Source organism: Lemur catta, chromosome 7 (assembly GCF_020740605.2).
Source record: "Lemur catta isolate mLemCat1 chromosome 7, mLemCat1.pri, whole genome shotgun sequence".
NCBI classification, from domain to species: Eukaryota; Metazoa; Chordata; class Mammalia; order Primates; family Lemuridae; genus Lemur; species Lemur catta.
The window spans coordinates 78,931,241-78,949,227 of NC_059134.1; the positions used below are offsets into that span (position 1 = coordinate 78,931,241).

General features: G+C 38.6%; 1 protein-coding gene and 1 long non-coding RNA gene across 4 annotated transcripts in view; one reads left to right on the forward strand and one right to left on the reverse strand.

The window, feature by feature from the left end:
• The window catches only part of LOC123642543, a 132,463-nt gene extending 116,705 nt beyond the window's left edge, over window positions 1-15,758 (forward strand). For 2 of the 3 annotated variants that reach the window (XR_006736477.1, XR_006736476.1), the window contains exon 4: window positions 12,945-13,330. This is a non-coding gene — a long non-coding RNA (uncharacterized LOC123642543). Of the gene's footprint in view, window positions 1-12,944; window positions 13,331-15,621 lie in introns of those variants that run through there. The other variant, XR_006736478.1, reaches the window with a different exon arrangement.
• BDNF (brain derived neurotrophic factor) overlaps window positions 309-17,987 on the reverse strand; it is a 36,278-nt gene continuing 18,599 nt past the window's right edge. The window contains 1 exon segment of the mRNA XM_045557705.1: window positions 309-4,036. Within this exon segment, the coding sequence (XP_045413661.1) occupies window positions 3,272-4,036 (765 nt within the window). The 3' untranslated portion in view covers window positions 309-3,271.

Sequence of the window (17,987 nt, forward strand, 5' to 3'; positions counted from 1 at the left end):
TTGCTAGGATACACGGTTTGGTATTTGATGAAAGTATATCACTTCAAAGGGGAAAACTTTCAAGTGTCCTAGAAAATGACACTCTCATCTTCCACCATGGAAGACAGACCCAATCCTAGAGCTTCTCAGAAGCTCACAGACTGCAGGATTGGCCTCCCCATGCTTTGAAATAAATATCCTCTCTGGAGGGCTGTTCAATTGCTAAAACTAGTCAGGTTAGTCTTAAAGCAAGGAACACACATATTTATAATAAAACATGTTTTCATGTTTGTTTTACAGTGAAGAGAAAAAAACCCAGAACCCCCAGATTTTATGTACTTTGAAAATATATTTAAAAACATTAAAAATTCTATATTTAAAACATATATTATATGTTAATTAGTACACTTAAATAGAACTTGTATTTACAATAGGCTTCTGATGCGGTTAAGTTTTAATGCCAATTTTTTTCAATAACATAATTATATAAATATACTAAAATACAATAAATATTTTTTTTTTGTTTTACATGGTGAATAATATCTTTACCATAAAGAGAACAAGGCCACAGACATTTACTTACATTTTCAATGGGAATCACCATAAAAAAGCAACAGGCCTGCTGCCATGCATGAAAACACTTCTGCCACAGAGACCACAGCAAGACTTTAAAAAACAAAACAGAACAGAACAAGAACGAATAGCAACAGAGAGAGATTTTAACAAAATAAATCTTAGGTCAACATAAACCACCAAGCATGTGACTGTGATGTATCTTATTGGGTAAGAGAGCCACTGACCACACAATTGCTGAATGTCTCCTACAAAACCACTTAACAGATCTGGTCTTGGCAATCCTTTGAGATTGTGATGGGGACTTTTTGTTTGTTTTTTAACTTTGTCCCTCAAAAGGAAGCTGCAAAGGTTAATATATAGCAGATATTCCAAGCATTCCTTACATGTTGAAAATAATTAGAAAGATAATATTTTTTCAAACAGCACAAAACAAACCTATACTACATAAAGTCTTCCTTCTTTTAAAGACAGGTATTAGGATGGTACTGTAAAAGACAGGCTAGCTCCAAATGAAACACTGAACAAATAGACATTATTTGCTGATGGTATCTTCATTCCCTGGATCCTGGTGGACAACCTGTTCTGTTTATCCTCACCCTTCTAAGATGTAGCAATTGCTTGCGGCTTTCTGATACTCAAGGACACTGTTCCAGGTGGTGACCACTAACATTTTCAGGCTTGAAATGGGCTGAGTGGGTGAATGGGCTTAGTTAGTTTTCACTGGGGTACCCATTTCCCCAGAACCACTATTCCAGGCTCCCAATGTGACTTCTCCTATCCCAAAATGGCAGAGGTGAGGCAGGACCCTCTCCATGAACAGACAAGATGGGCAGGAGGTTGCTGTGGCCTTCACTGGGGAGCAACATTTTGTCAGCTCTGTCCTGGCCTCTTCCATTGAGTGAGGCACCTTCAAGCTGTGGTGTCTTGGATGTCCAGACACCTTCTCATAGTGTTATCTCTGGACAAGATTTTCTATTGGTCCCCTTGATCATTCGGCCTGAGTTTTGGGGTTTTTTTCCTATTCCCTTTCCCCTTACCAAAAGTTTGCAAAAGATAAAACCCTGGTTTCCTCAAGTCTAATTTCAAAGCAATAAGTGTTCATGTAGCAAACATCTTTTTTCTCATTGCATAATCTCATGATCACAAATGCCACATTTGGCTTCAAACCTACTCCAGGCTAATCCAACTTTATGCAAAATTATCTAGAGGTGGGATGGAGGGCATAAGTCGGCTTGAGTGTGGTCCTCCAGTTGAGAACCTCTTGAGCACAGTTAGATAATGTAGGCACTTAAAGCACGAGGTCAAACCAACTTGACACATGTCATACCAGGGCCACCTGAAGGGTCCTTCAGAGGCCTTCCTTTTGGAATGTCTCAAGTACCATTCCTCACCTCTACCTAGACCTTGGGAGGGCCACTCAGAAATTCCTCCTGCACTGCCGGTAAATGACACATCAGCTCCACAGAGCCTCCATATAGCTGCTTGGTCTCATTTCACTGGCAATGTGGATTCCTGCTCTGACCCAGGTATTTCTGGGTTCCTATAGAACTCTACCTTTTGCTTGCAAGACATTTTTAAGCCTTACCATGAATTTTTTTTAAAGCCTTACCATGATTTATTCAAATGTTTACCCTTCATAAAAAAGAATCTTAATTTTAGTTTTTTTGCTGTTCTTTTTCTCTCCTAAAAATGATAAATAAATAAATCACTGTTCTCCATGCTTATGTGAGTGCCATGATGTGATACAATTTGTTCACGTATTCATAGCAGTGGTAAAATATTTCGGAGCACGCAATTGATTTTTCTTCCTTAAGATAAAAACAAAACAAAGAGGGGACCAGAGGGGGAAGGGGGGAAAGAATGTGCTCTAACCAAACATAGGTCTTTCCAACAAAAGAAGCTTCCCCTGACCAACACCCAAAGGGTGAGCCAGGGGCCAGGGAAGGTACATCATGGATGTGGAGTGTGAGCATTTTTTTGTTCAGTTGCCTTAATTTTTATTCACTTTCCAGTCTTCTGATTGATATTGCAAACATCTTTACAACAAACAAATGTATCTTTTATCAACCAGAATATATATTTAAGGAATTCTTTCCCCATCCCTACTCCCTGTGGGAACTAAAAAAACAAAACAAACAAACAAAAAAAAACACAAAACAAACAAAAATATACCCTCCCAAACCCCATCCCCTAAAGCCAGTAAAGCAATGACAACAGCACCTTGACATTGTTTTAATTCCAACGCTATCAGAAGTTAAAAGCAGTAAAACAGATATAGTACTAACAAGAACGAAGATACTTACTGTCTAAAATGTAAACGGAATGTTTTGGTTCAAATTTTTGTCATGTTTTTTTTTTTTTGTCTGTTTTCTGAAAGAGGACAGTTTATTATCAATTCACAATTAAAGCAGCATGCAATTTATTCTTATTTTTTTTTTAAACTTTTTATGTTTTCAATTCTTGGCAACGGCAACAAACCACAACATTATCGAGGAATGTAATGCAGACTTTTTTTTAAAGTTGTGCACAAATGACTGTTTCCCTTCTGGTCATGGATATGTCCAATAAATAGATTGTAGAACCACTGTACTGTATAAACTTCATTTATACATGCAGTTCATAAAATTATTTTTTCTTAACTGAATAATTTACCCTGTTATGTATATATACAAATAGATAATTTTTGTCTCAATATAATCTATACAACATAAATCCACTATCTTCCCCTTTTAATGGTCAATGTACATACACAGGAAGTGTCTATCCTTATGAATCGCCAGCCAATTCTCTTTTTGCTATCCATGGTGAGGGCCCGCACGTACGACTGGGTAGTTCGGCATTGGGAGTTCCAATGCCTCTTGTCTATGCCCCTGCATCCTTCCTTTGTGTAACCCATGGGATTGCACTTGGTCTCGTAGAAGTACTGCTTCAGTTGGCCTTTCGAAACAGGGACTTTTTCAAGGACTGTGACGGTCCCGCCCGACATGTCCACTGCAGTCTTTTTGTCTGCCGCTGTCACCCACTCGCTGATACTGTCACACACGCTCAGCTCCCCACGGCGGGCGGGGTCGGAGTGGCGCCGGACCCTCATAGACATGTTTGCAGCATCCAGGTAATTTTTGTATTCCTCAAGCAGAAAGAGAAGAGGAGGCTCCAAAGGCACTTGACTACTAAGCATCACCCTGGAAGTGTACAAGTCCGCGTCCTTATTGTTTTCTTCGTTGGGCCGAACTTTCTGGTCCTCATCCAACAGCTCTTCTATCACGTGTTCAAAAGTGTCAGCCAACGACGTCAGGCTTCTTGAACCTGCCTTGGGCCCATTCACGCTCTCCAGAGTCCCATGGGTCCGCACACCTGGGTAGGCCAAGCCGCCTTGTCCTCGGACGTTTGCTTCTTTCATGGGGGCAGCCTTCATGCAACCAAAGTATGAAATAACCATAGTAAGGAAAAGGATGGTCATCACTCTTCTCACCTGGTGGAACTGTCGGGAGAAAACAGAAACAAGACACAAAACTGGTTAGGGTTTTCTTTCACAGGAATACAACGTGGCCCATCTGATTGTAATTCCAGCCCATTCTGCAGGGTCAAAGGTTTTTATGTCTTGGTGATAAACTCCAGCTGCACCAGACACAAATCATTGTCAGTAGTGTGCTATACATGGTTTAATATAAACCAGAGACATGCAGTGTTTCCCCCAAGATTTACCATCTAAACCTGAGATTAGATGGCTTCTAAGCAAGTGAAAAAAATTGTGGTTTCAATTTCTCCTCCTTCCTCCCACTTTAGCAGCTTTGTAAGTTTAATTTTTAATGATCTCTGCTCATGCTGTCATAAGAAACACAAAATCAGAAATGTTACTAAGCAACAACTACAACTGTAATAGTAATTTTTTTTCAAGTGAGCAACATGGTCCTTTGCAGGAACGTGTGGCAGGAACGCAGTGGCCTGAGGGGTCTGATGGGCCTTGCTAGCTATGTGATGTCCAGGCATGAATAGCACAAAAAACTAGCAGTCAGGGAGCTATAAGGACCCTTTCCATTGATTTTTTCCCCTCCCACAGAGATCCTCTATGATAGCAAAGAAGAAAGATAATTTCATTGAGCCATCCTGTTTTGCAGATAAAGATGCCAAAGGCCATAGAGAACTTGCCTTGTGTCATGAAGAAAGTTTGTATTAGAATTGGGGCCTCCCAGCTCCACTGTTCTTTCTACTATACCTGGGTGGTCATAACTGAAAATGGTTTGCTTATTTCCAAACAGAAATCATTTTCTACATGTTCATTTTAATGATGTGTCTGTGCTTGGGGCGGATACATGAAAACAATGTGTCTGCTTAAGAGAAAACTGACAAAGTCAGCATTAAAAAGGCATGTAAGTCAAATTCAAATGCCTCCCATATGCAGACTCCATGTTTAGCTTCATCAACTCTCTGAAACCCCTTACACCCCCTTGGCTTTTTCTGACTAATACACAGACCTAGCTAAGAAAGCTCAACTTCTTTTTTTATTAGAAATGTGGTCCTGTGTATGTTTGTGTATGTGTGTGTGTGAGCTCTGAGTTTATCACACCTTTAAAATGCTCAGTGGTATTTTACACCTTTTGGAATAGGCAGTTAGTGCTTCTTTCTGTGCTTTTGAAGTTCCCTGGGAAGTCCCTTAACAGCATACCACAAAATTAATCTCTTCCTGTTTGCCAGAGGGTTGTTCTCCTCTAAGTTTGGCTCTACATCTACAGGCATGCTCTAGGAAGCCAATTAGAATGGATGAACAAGCAAAATGAAAACATACATATGGACCAACCCAAGGTTACCATCAGGTGGTGCAGGAGTTCAGAATCACTTACCTGAAGCACTATGTCCCTTAGTAGTAACAAGTAGCATCCCCAGCCCTGACACGCTAACTTTATCCCTGCTTCTCAGTTCCGGGGCATGGACTTACAAAAATTTACATACATGCCACAATCGTTATGCCGTGCAAGTAAGTAGGAAAATGGACTGTGTTTCTGTCCATGAAGTGTCACTGAATGCAAAGGCAACCTACCTCCAGTCAATAGGTCAGAAGGTAGAGAAATGGTCGAAAACTCGGGTATTGAAAATCAAAGGTTTCTGATCTCCACTTTTATAAGAGATGACATTTTCTATCACTAAAAGACTTTATTACCATCCCTAAACACATACAAATTTCCTTTAGATTCCCTCTCATCTTGCATGAATAGCAAGCATGTTCAGAACTGCCTGGATCGCTCAGTGGTCAGAGATTAGGAAGGACAAATTGGTTTGAATAAAATACAGATGTCCATTCTGTTAATATCTAAACCTTTGTGAATGTTTTAGATTTTGTATCATCAAAGAAATGGATCCTCCAAGGAGAATTTTATTACTGGCAGATGATACATCATTGAATGGATGTATCTTTCTCCTAATATTCCCAGGCCAAATTAAAACAATCCATGGGGGTACCTCCTACTTAGGTTGATGAAAGGATGCAAATTTAGAATCCTTCAGCCATCTATGTCAGATTGATAGAGATTTTCTGTGATCAGCTATCTTTTAACACCATATTTCATCAAATCTAAGATACCATCATTATAAAACACAACATTTTATGTACTACTAAGAGAGAAAAAAAATGCAGCCAAAGTATTGCTTTATCACTTAGAATTTTTATTATATACTTACCAAAGGACTTCTTTTAGACTTATTTAGACACCTCTTATCATATATAACTTTTATGCATGTGTAACATGCATCAACTATAATACACAAGCCAACTTGAGAGATGTTAACATATGAAAAAAGGTATATCTTAGAATTAATGAAATATATTAAATTTAATAAGTAGTTACTAAGTGCCCACACTAACTGCTTAAAATGGCCAAGGTAATGAGGCATCTTAAACTACAGGGTTGGAAAATTGTTTTGATATCATTGCTATAGTAATGAGTCTTTTAATGATACCTTTTCTGTACTTGGCTTTGAGAAGTTTATTCTGCCTTTCACTGGTCTAATTTATCTCTTTATTAATAACTTTTTGATTAGAAAGGTGATTAATGCTTTATATATCATTTTCTCATCAGATCCACAAGCAAACATTTCAGATAAACAATTAACATCTGAGTAAATATTACTTGGCTTTCATTCTGAAGACCAAACATGGGCATTCCTCAAAGCTGAACATGTGCATAGAATTAGGAATTAACTAAATGGTGATAAAGTCCAATCTCACATCTATACTTCTGTAATTCTAACTGCCTATTCACTTATAAGGCCTTGAAGTCAAGTTGTTCCAATACCAAACTCAATACTTTTTGTCAGAACAATGGTACCTCCTACTTTTTCTGTTTCTAACCAGCCAGGCATCGAGTAGAAATCTTGGAATCAAGATTGACAATACATTTCTTACATAGCCTTCAAATCCAGTCAGTAAAGATGTCCTGCTAATTTTTCCTTTAAAACACTTCTCCTCATTCATCCCTTTTTCTCCATCCCATTGCCACCAGCTTGGCTCAGCCTTCACCATCTTGTTTGGTGACTACAATGTCCCTCTGCTGTACTGGACACCCATTCTGCTCCATTCAACTCTGATGACCACCTCCTGACTAACCACCCTCATCTTATTCTTCTCACACACAAAAACTTGCAATGGCTTTTTTGTTCCATCAGATCAAATCTAACCTCTTCTGCCTGGTATTAAACACCCTCTAAAATCTGGCCTCACCCTTCTTAGCTAACTTTCTTGTATTACTCAATGCTTCATCATTTCTGCTCTGATCAGACCAGAGCCCTATACACATTATTGCCTGGAAGTGACTTGTCCTATTCTTCTGGCAAACTCTTCTCTCTCTCTTTCTCCCGGCTAAATCTTTTCATAGTCCAGTTGAAGCATCAAGCCACCTTCTCTAATTACCCCAACACATACTACCTTCCTTCTCTACCATTCCACATTATATCTTATTTAGTACTTTATCCCCTACTCATTGTGAACTGTATTCACTAATTATGGTCAGTCCTCAGTTGGAGGATAAGCTCTTTGAGGAAATGGATCATGTCTGATGACCCATAACGCTTAACACAGGAAAATGGAATAGTAGTACTCAGTAGAAACTTACTAATGGGTTTATTAAACTAAGAGAAAAGACAGTTCTGACATAATTTTTATGGGAAGCCTTTTCATTTGGAAAGCATCAGTGAACTCACTGAAATTCCTAAGTAAAGTATAGGCTATATTCACCCCAAATTATAAGCTGGAAGGAATGTGACAGATAGCAATTATCAGCCATGAGCAATTTCTTGAGTGCCTCTAATAGGGTAAAACTTTACTTGAATAATTAAAAAGCAAATTACACTTCAACATACTAACTGTCCTACTCCTTCCTGTGCAGCTCCATTTCTAACAGATCAATAGAATACTTGGAAAGTAGTCAGTAGTAGTAATAATGATAATAATAATATTAAAATTTGGAGTTTTCAGTCTTTTAACTTCCATTTTCCTGTTCCACCAAGTTCATCAATGAGTAATTTTATACACTGCATTAGAAAATCATAAAAGATGAAATAAAAGCTTCCATGACAATTCTTCATTTTCACCCTTCAGATTAGTCTTTATTACATAAAAGATAAAGAGGTTGTGCAATATTGCTAAGTAGATTATTAGTCTATATACCTATTTATACTGCATAAATTCATTGGTGCTGTCTAATTCCGCTCCAAGGCTTAAAGCAATCAACTCAACCACATCTATAAAATGCTAAGAAGGTTTTCTTAGCTCCACTCTCAGAAAATTCAATAGAGTACATAGGATTGAAAAAAGAAATCAAAAAAGTTGATACGAAGTTTAGCTTTAAGCATGACTCACAAGTCTTAAATATTCTATCAGAAGAATGTCCATGACATTCAAATGCTCTCCTTACATTTGTCTAAGAGACTATAGAACATTCACAAGCATCATCTAATTTGATTTTTATAAGGACACAGGATGGGTGTTATTATCCCTATTTCACAGATGAAGTAATTACACTTCAGAGAGGTTAAATACATTGTCAAACGTCATAAAGCGAGTAGGTCACCTGTCTCCTGATCCAAGCTTTTACCATCAGGACATGCTGCCGTTTTTAGGACATTAACTGCAGAAAGGACAGAAGCCATGACAATGAGGGAGCTTATAAAATGCGGACACAGCATCCTACAGTGATGTGTATCCTGGAGCCCAACTATCTAAAGGCAGCACCAATTCAGATACTACTTCATAGGACTGGATTAATCATGACCTCTAAGACCCTTCAGCTTGAAGGCTTGATTACTTCAGTGGATGGAATTTCAGACAATGCAATCTTCTTCTAAGAGAAAGCTTTGCAAAAATTTTGGTTTGTTAGAACTAAGTTTCCATGGCCAAAGCTGAGAAGAGGAACCAAACAACAGCATGGGCAACCCGGGCATACAGGGAAAAAAATGCAAAATTTGTTGTTCCCAGCCCCTTTGTGTTTTGTAATGAAAGAAAATACAGTTTAAATATATGACTGCTCATTTTAGACAGTCCTATAAGCAACAACAATAATGGTAATGTTGAAGAAATTATCAATTAATATTTAATTTCTAACCTATATTATGCAAACCAATTAAGGGACCACTTTAATGAAATCTTACAAATCAATAAAATCTTTAATTTGCATCCAGTCCACTACATCCACATATTAGCCTCCCTTTTGTTCATTCATCCATAAGAACTGAAGTGTACTTTCCAGTCTTATAGTCTAGGAAGGAGGTAAGACATTTATGTAATTAGAATATCAAGGTAGAAACAATCCAGGCAATGTATGAATAAAATTCTGTAAGGAGAAAGAAGTTACTTCCATCTAGACAATGAAGGCATGTTTTGTGAAGAAGATTGCAAAGGGTTTGAATGTACCCAGAAAAGATACCTGTGGGTGAATGGCAGCTTGATTAATGGCACGGAGGTGGGAAGGCATGGAGTGCATGTCCAGGGAGAAGAGTTTTAGAATAGTAGTGAGAAATAAGACTGAGTGATTGCCAGATTTTGGAAAGCTCTGAAGGTAATGCTAAAGACTATGGATGTCAGCATATGGGTACTGAAGAACCAGTGAGAGTTTTGGAGCAGGGGAATGTTGCAAGCAGACCAGTTTATCGGAGGATTTGAAAGAGAGATAGACTGGAAGAAATTAATTAATTGACCGATTTTATTCTTAGTGACTATTAAGCTTTAAAAGCAATATTAGTTACCTAAGTGTGGGGTTAAAGGCCTAGATATATCTTTTTAATTAATTAATCTATTAAACAATTAATGAATTTATAGGCTGACATGGGTTGCAAAAAGAAAAGCAGTTAGAAGTATGCAGAGTTGAGTAGTAACCATCAGTGATGTCTGGGTTGGCAGGAAGAACAGGACAGAGGTAAAGTGAAGGTGAGACCACAAACTTTCATTCCAATTATAATTACACTGAACTTTGATTCCACTGTTCAGCACTTTTAATTGAAAGATCTCTGAACACTTTGCAAATATTAAGTAATTAAGACTCATAGGACCCTAGAGGTGCGGGTAACTATAATTATCCCCATTTCGTCCAGGAGGAAAGAGGACCAGAGTTTTTAATCAACTCATCCACTCGCTGTGGTTCCCCTGATAGAACAAGGTCAGAACTCCAGGTTCCAAAGGAAACTAGGCCTTACACTGCAGGGACTAGTTTGTTCCATTTTTCTACATTATTTCCCCATTATATACATATTGCTTAGCCAAGAAGACTAAACAAACAAATAAAAAACCACCCACCACAAAACTGCCATACAAATTCCTCAAAGAAAATAATTAGTAGTTGAAATCCATAAATAAAATGGAAAAAAATGTAATGATCATTACAGATACTCACCTACTTATCTGGGTGGCCATTCAATTAGAACTAATAAATATTTTAGTAAATGACACCTGATATATCTAATATTACCAATATTAAAAAGCTTTGAAGGAAGTGCCTTTTAAAATGTTGTGTTTAACCATAATGTGGTTTATGTCCTAGTATCCAAATACACGTCCAACAAAACATAGTCCTTCATATCAGAGGACCCTCTGATCCCCCGGTATGCCCACGGTGTTAAGTGAAACTTGCAGACATTATTTAAACTCACTAAGAGTGCCAGAGAGACTGCTGATTCTTAGTTCATACCCAGAGTGATGCACACCTGTAACTATTATACCATGAGGAAAAACTGTATACTCTCCTGAATCATTAATCTAATAGATAAATTTGTATATGCATCTTTGATAGAAAGCACATAGCTCTGGTCCTCTGTTACCTCCCCCTATTCCCCAACCTATCCCTGAAAAAATAAGTCTTTTCTACTGGCAGGCAGTATACCCCTCTTCAAGAGTAAAACTAGACCACACGCTCCTTAAGGATAGGGATTGGGTATTCTTCCTTGAATTACCACCTAGAGCAATTTGTACAGTACCTTGCACAAACTAGGTTCCCCCAACACACTGAATAACTCTTTGTGCTGGTAATATTTGTCTAGTATTTAGGAAGGTGCAATTAAAGTAAGCGCGGTAAGTCTTAAAGTGAGCTGAAATGATGTCATGAATTTCGAATAAGGAATAAATAATGCCCAGCACAAGGACCAGATCCAGGCAGAGAACATCCTACTTGGCATCCTGACCCCAGGGATAGCTGCCACCACCCACAGGGCTCTAAGTGCTTCTACCATTGTTGCCCTAGGAAACTGACTGCTCTGCTATAACTGAAGTCTCCCTGCAAACTAGAGCCATGAGAAACCCAGTCTCATCCAGGCCGTGCCCTCCTCCTCTGCCTCCTTGTCACAAAGCAACACTGCCCAAATTGCACACACCTCTAATCTATAATACAGAAGTCTTAGCATCAAGCATACTCAAGCCACTTGCATATCAAATGAGCTTATCTGAAAATACTTTAAAACTACTATTTTTTAGATTACAGGACCCAAATGGCAGTTTACAGGCAGTTAACATTCAATTAAAAAGTTTAACCTCTTTAATTAGGATTCTAGTTTCTTTAGAATTTCAGGTGGGATGTGTTACAATTCACTAAAGTAAAATTTAGATTTAACAATGTTCCAACTACTGAGTTTTCAACAACAATGTATTATTTACCAAATTCCCATACATGGCAGACAGTGAAATTAATTAAGAAGATAATGCCAATTGGTTCCATGAAGTCTCAGTGACCCACTTTGTAATGAAGAACCTAGAAAAATTATCAAGTAAGTATCACATTTAATGACAGGTGTTCTACAACTACTGGGAAGTCATGTGGGGAAAAATCCTGTGTAATGGAATCATGACTCTGAAAATGGTGAATAGAGAGCTAGAAAAACAAATGTCATTGTAACACATGTAGGCATTTGCATTGTACTTAAATATATATATAAAGACTTTGAAATTTATAGAAAAATTTCAAGTATGAAATCAATTTGCAACCTAAAGTCTCAAACTTCAGATAGTTTTTTGAGTGCTACATTTATAAATTACATATATTAATACAATTCAAATTTGTTACTAAAAATATTCTAACAAAAGGAGAAATTTATGGGGCCTGAAATTAGAGTTTTAGGTAACATAAGTATGAGGTAAACTTCCACAGGCTGAAATTAAGTGAAATCTTATTTCTCAAAGAGTGAGATGGATCAGCAGCTTTAGTGTAACCTGGGAGCTCATAACAAATGCAGAAATCTCAGCTTCCCCTCCCCCAGCCCACCCACCCCACCCACTCAAATCAGAACCTGCATTTCAACAAGATACATATGGTTCAAGGTGGTTCATGTACTTATTAAAGTTTAGGAGCACTAGACTAAATGATAAAGAAAAAAGAAGCTGCTTAAGATAAGAGAATGAAAGGGTTAAAGTCAACTTAAGTATTATGGTACTTTCTCAGCATGCCATGGGGTTACCTGTCATCTTCTCTCTTTGGTTCAACTTGTTTTATGGGGACATTTATGTGGGAAATTCATCTTTGCTTTTGTAATGGTATTAAGTAAAATATGCATTCCCTTTATGTCAACTGGCTTTTCCACTATTGTGGTTATGTCATAAAGTGTAGGATACCTATAAATGTTTATAGAGTACTGTTGACCTAAATCTGGACTTCTACTCAGCCATTAATTTTTACCTAAATGTTACAAGGTAAGTGCAACCATAACTGGCCTCCCTGATCACTTAACACAGCCTAATATCACTCACTCAATCAGAATTATACTACAAATGATATGACCAGCTGTAGCAGGTAGTAGATTTCCGGGCACACTAATATTATTTTCAGATGGATGTCTCTGGCCCTTGTGAGTTCTTTCTGTCCTAACATGGCAAAACAGAGACAGAGGCAGGGAGAACTAACTCACTCACTCAATGACAGATTTCTTATTTCTAGACTTGTCTTGAAGCCAACAGATCCAGCTCTCTCCTACCAAGTACCAGGAAATTTAAACAAAACAAAACAACTCACAAGATAAAACAACAGCAGCAGCAACAGCAACAAAATCTTAAAATACATTATTATTAGTGTAAGTATCAAGCATCAAAAACCCCTAAGGTTCCCAGCAGGTAACCCAATCCTTCAGTTGGTGTCCAATATTTGGGATCATGTGCTTTAAGAATGAAATACCCCAAATGGTATAAAAAAAAGAAAGAAAGAAAGAAAGAAGGAAAGAAGGAAAGAAAAAAGAAAAAGAAAAGATTTCCAGAGAAAAGTATAAAATTTTTTGAGTTGAACATTGTGAGGGAGTTGATGGGGGCAGTTTTGTAAACACAACTAGAGACCAGTCCACTGTTTAGCCTTTTTACAAAAGACTATAAAGATTGCTAATTTCCAAACACCAGGAAGTCACCAAGTTCACCAGTTGAAATGCAAACGACTCTCACTGGAACCCTGATAGTGCTGTTGTTAAATCATTTACAAAGGGGTGGGGCTGAGATGACACATAGCCCTAATTTCCTAGGTGGTATCTCAAGTATGGTTGGGTTCCACCTTCAGCCCCACATTGAAAAGCACAGATGTCAACACAGCTAAGGGACTGCCTCCTCCAAGTTATTATACACAAGGCACACCTACTAACAGGGGATGTTGTAAGAGCCAAGCAGGGCACTGTCTTCCAAGTCCCTGCATCCATGAATCAGCATGCTCTGTACCAAAAATATAAATAAACCAAAAATGCAAGGGTGACGCAACTTCATTCTTTGTCCCTAAGGGGAGGAACATGCACTAACTCTCAGATCCAAAGACAAAGGGAATCTGCCTTTAAGAAAAGAAGTTTGCCATTATTTTGGGATTTGGAATGTGCCAGAACAATCACAATTTTTTTAAAAAAAGAGAGAGAAAAAGAGATAGAAAGTTAAGACCAGTCTGTCTCATTTCCGTCTCTTTCTTCAGAATTGGCAACTGTTAATCAACAGGTCGCTTTTAGAGTATTGCTAGACACCCCAAGTTCCTGCCATGAGTTGCCATGGTGAGCCAACACCCCACTAGACGCCATCACCCCACAACTACTCTCTTAATGGACCCCAGAGCTGCCGTAAAGGCACACCCTTCCCAGTTTTTCCACAGATGGTGCTACCAAAATTTTCCACAGCTAGTGTATTCTTGTGGTTAATTAGTTACCTGAGCAATTTCTATCATAGAAAGAATATCTGTACATAATTAAACCCATCTTAGGACCAAGCTGGCAAGCTTCAACGTCATTAACCCAGCAAGGGCTAAAACGAGCATGGGATGGATAATTCTCACCTGATGAAGGAACCTCACTAGATTAGACCTTATCCTCTGAAGTACACAGAACATTAAATTTTAAAAAGCAAGAGAGGAGAAAACAGGTAGGGGAAGAAACTGGAAAGTTAAGTTGCCTCTAGAGACAAAAGAATAACGTTCCTTTTTGAACTACTATCAAGAAAACCTGGGGAAAAGATAAAATTAGCAAGAGAAGGCTATTAGCTCTGTGTTGCTCACCTTTATGAGACCATTTTCGGGGATCAGTTTGTTAAATTCCACTGAAGTGCAGAGGCACACACCACAGCCCTCCTCCTGGGACGCACAGTCATACCACACAGAAGCATGTGGGCAGATGCCAAAACATGTGGGCAGATGCCAAAACATGTGAGGACACGCAACCCTTTCTGCAGAAACTCAATGCTCTGTGCAGCAATGAGGATTAACCTTGTGCGCACATGGAGAAAACTGGTGGCTCCACACGTCCACTGGTCCTTCGGGTTTTTACATCCAACTCTATAATTTCTTTTAATTATTTACTGTAAAGCACAGGAAAGTGCTCATTGTTTATAGCTTAATGGAGGAGGAAAAATAATTAAGTATGTTCTCCTGCCCACTGCTCTAGCCCAGCTCCCAACTCTTCTGAGTGTCACTGTTCATCCGAACAGCACAAGTAAGGCAGTTTCTGGGCCCTATTCAAGATAATGAGCTGTGTGGGCCCTATTCAAGAGGCCGGCTGTGCTCCAGGGGTACTATAAAATAAAAGGGAAAATATTAACATCTCAGATGACACAAGATCCTTATGGCTGGCCAGAAAATGTCCACATCATTTAAGTCATCAGAATATACCTATACGGAAACCTTCACTTCTGTGGTTTCATGAATAACAGGACTGGGAGAACATCTGTTTGTCTCCACCCGTTTTCACTAAACATTGATTCCTACAGATGACATGCAAACTCAAATACCAATATATTTAATCTAAGCACAGGACGGGGACTGCATTTTTATACAGTATCTATAAATAAATATAGTACTGTATTTGTTGTTGTTGGTGGTAGATGGGTGAGATCTTTGGAAGATGCTCTGGGCAGCTGTATAATGATAAATAATATCAAGCTTCTCTTTGAATTAAACATGATTTAACAAATAATATTAGGTTGGTGCAAAAGTAATCGAGGTTTTAGCATTGCTGAAATTTGTTTTATGATACTGGAATATATTCTTAAATAAATGTGGTCATGTTATACATCATTTTAATGTGCATTTCTCGCTTTATGTTGTTTTGCTAATGACTTATTATTTTCTGTTTATTTTATGTTTATTTTAGACTATGGCAATGATGTTAGACAAAAAGCAAATTCAAGAGATTTTCATATTTGAGTTAAAAATGAGTCATACAGCAGCAGAGACAACTTGCAACATCAACAATGCATTTGGCCCAGGAACTGCTAATGAACATACAGTGCAGTGGTGGTTCAAGAAGTTTTGCAAAGGAGACTAGAGCCTTGAAGATGAGGAATGCAGTGGCCAGCCATCGGAAGTTGACAACGACCAATTGGGAGCAATCATAGAAGCTGATCCGCTTACACCTACATGAGAAGCTGCCAAAGAACTCAACGTTGATCATTCTACGGTTATTTGGCATTTGAAGCAAATTGGAAAGGTGAAAAAGCTTGGTGAGTGGGTGCCTTATGAGCTGACCAAACATCAAAAAAATTGTCATTTTGAAGTGTCATCTTCTCTTCTTGTATGCAACAAACCATTTCTCAATCGGATTGTGATATGCAATAAAAAGTGGATTTTATAAAACAGCCAACAATGACCAGCTCAGTGGTTGGAATGAGAAGCAGCTCCAAAGCACTTCCCAAAGCCAAACTTGCACCAAAAAAAGGTCATGGTCACTGATTGGTGGTCTGCTGCCAGTCTGATCCACTACAGCTTTCTGAATCCCTGTGAAACCATTACATCTGAGAAGTATGCTCAGCAAATCGATGAGATGCACTGGAAACTGTAATGCCTGCAGCTGGCATTGGTCAACAGAAAGGGCCCAATTCTTCTCCGCGACAACACCTGACTGCATGTTGCACAACCAATGATACAAAAGTTGAACAAACTGGGCTACGAAGTTTATCCTCCTCCATCATATTCACCTCTCGCCAACCAACTACCACTTCTTCAAGCATCTTGACAACTTTTTGCAGGGAAAATGCTTTCACAACCAGCAGGATGCAGAAAATGCTTTCCAAGAGTTTGTGGAATCCCCAATTTTTATGCTATAAGAATAAACAAACTTATTTCTCATTGGCAAAAATGTGTTGATTGTAATGGTTCCTATTTTGATTGACAAAATTTTTTTGAGCCTAGTTATGATGATTTAAAAGTCATGATCCAAAACCGCAATTACTTACGCACCAACCTAATAGCTGGTCAGATGTGGTGGCTCATGTCTGTAATTCTAGTACTCTGGAAGGTCAAGGTGAGAAGATTGCTTGAGCCAGGAGTTTGAGACCAGCATGAGCAAGAGCAAGACCCCATCTCTACAAAAAATAGAAACATTAGCTGGGCGTGGTGACATACACCTATAGCTCCCAGCTACTCAGGAGGCTGAGGCAGGAGGATCGCTTGAGCCTGGGAATTTGAGGTTGCAGTGAGCTATGATGACCCTACTGTATGCTAGCCTGGGAGACAGAGCAAACTCAAAAAAAAAAAACTAGTTAACATTTATTAACTATGAAGTAGATAATTTGATCATCCATAGTTTACAGCTGAGGAAACTGAGGCTCAGAGAGATTCAGTAAATTGCCAAAGACCATATACCAGGTATGTGGTAGAGATGGAAGAGGAAGCCAGGCTGGCTTGCAGTGGCTCTCTCCATACTGGGTCAGGTATGCACAGGGTGTTTTCTATTTTGAAAGAGGTCTACTTGGCAGAGATATCTTGCAGACCCTATGCACCAGTTTCTTATTTATTTAAGCAAAGTACCATATGGTCATTTCTGATAAGCTGTTTCTTTACATACTAATTCCACAGAGGTTAATATAACCCTAATGTTTCTTCATTACTACCCTTTTCCAAATACTGAATTATTTCCGCAAGGTACCAACAAACTATGCACGAAGGTAATATGTTTGAGATGTCAGAACATTTTTCCCTGAGATGATCTCTTCAGGTGTTGGAATAGAACCACATGTTTTTCAGACCAGTAACCACAACTACCAAATACTCCTCTGTCAACTCTACTTGAGTAAGAGTTTTCAATCGAGGCCCAAATGTCAATTGCTTTTTTAAAAAATAATTGTGACCTAAAATCTTTCTTTTTGGCACTCAAACCCCTCAAAGTCTTGTGGTCTGATACCCTATATCACCCTACTTGCAACCCATCCATGTGTCCTGTTCTTCAGGGATATAGCTGAGGGCCTGAGGTGTGAGTGAAAAGAAAGATATAGCAAGACAATCTCAAATTTATTCTCAAGGAATAATTCAGACAACTGGTTAAGACCACAAAGACAGCAGAACAGATGGTCCAGCATGGAGAGAGCGGTCAGACGCTCACAGATTGTGCCAACAAGAGTAAAAGAGTCAAAACAGCCAAAGGAATGAGGGGCATGGAATGGGTTCTTTCCCACCAAAGTGGTACCTGGAGACCCTGGGCACAAATGACAAAGGCAATTGGACCCCATAGCCACACTGAGT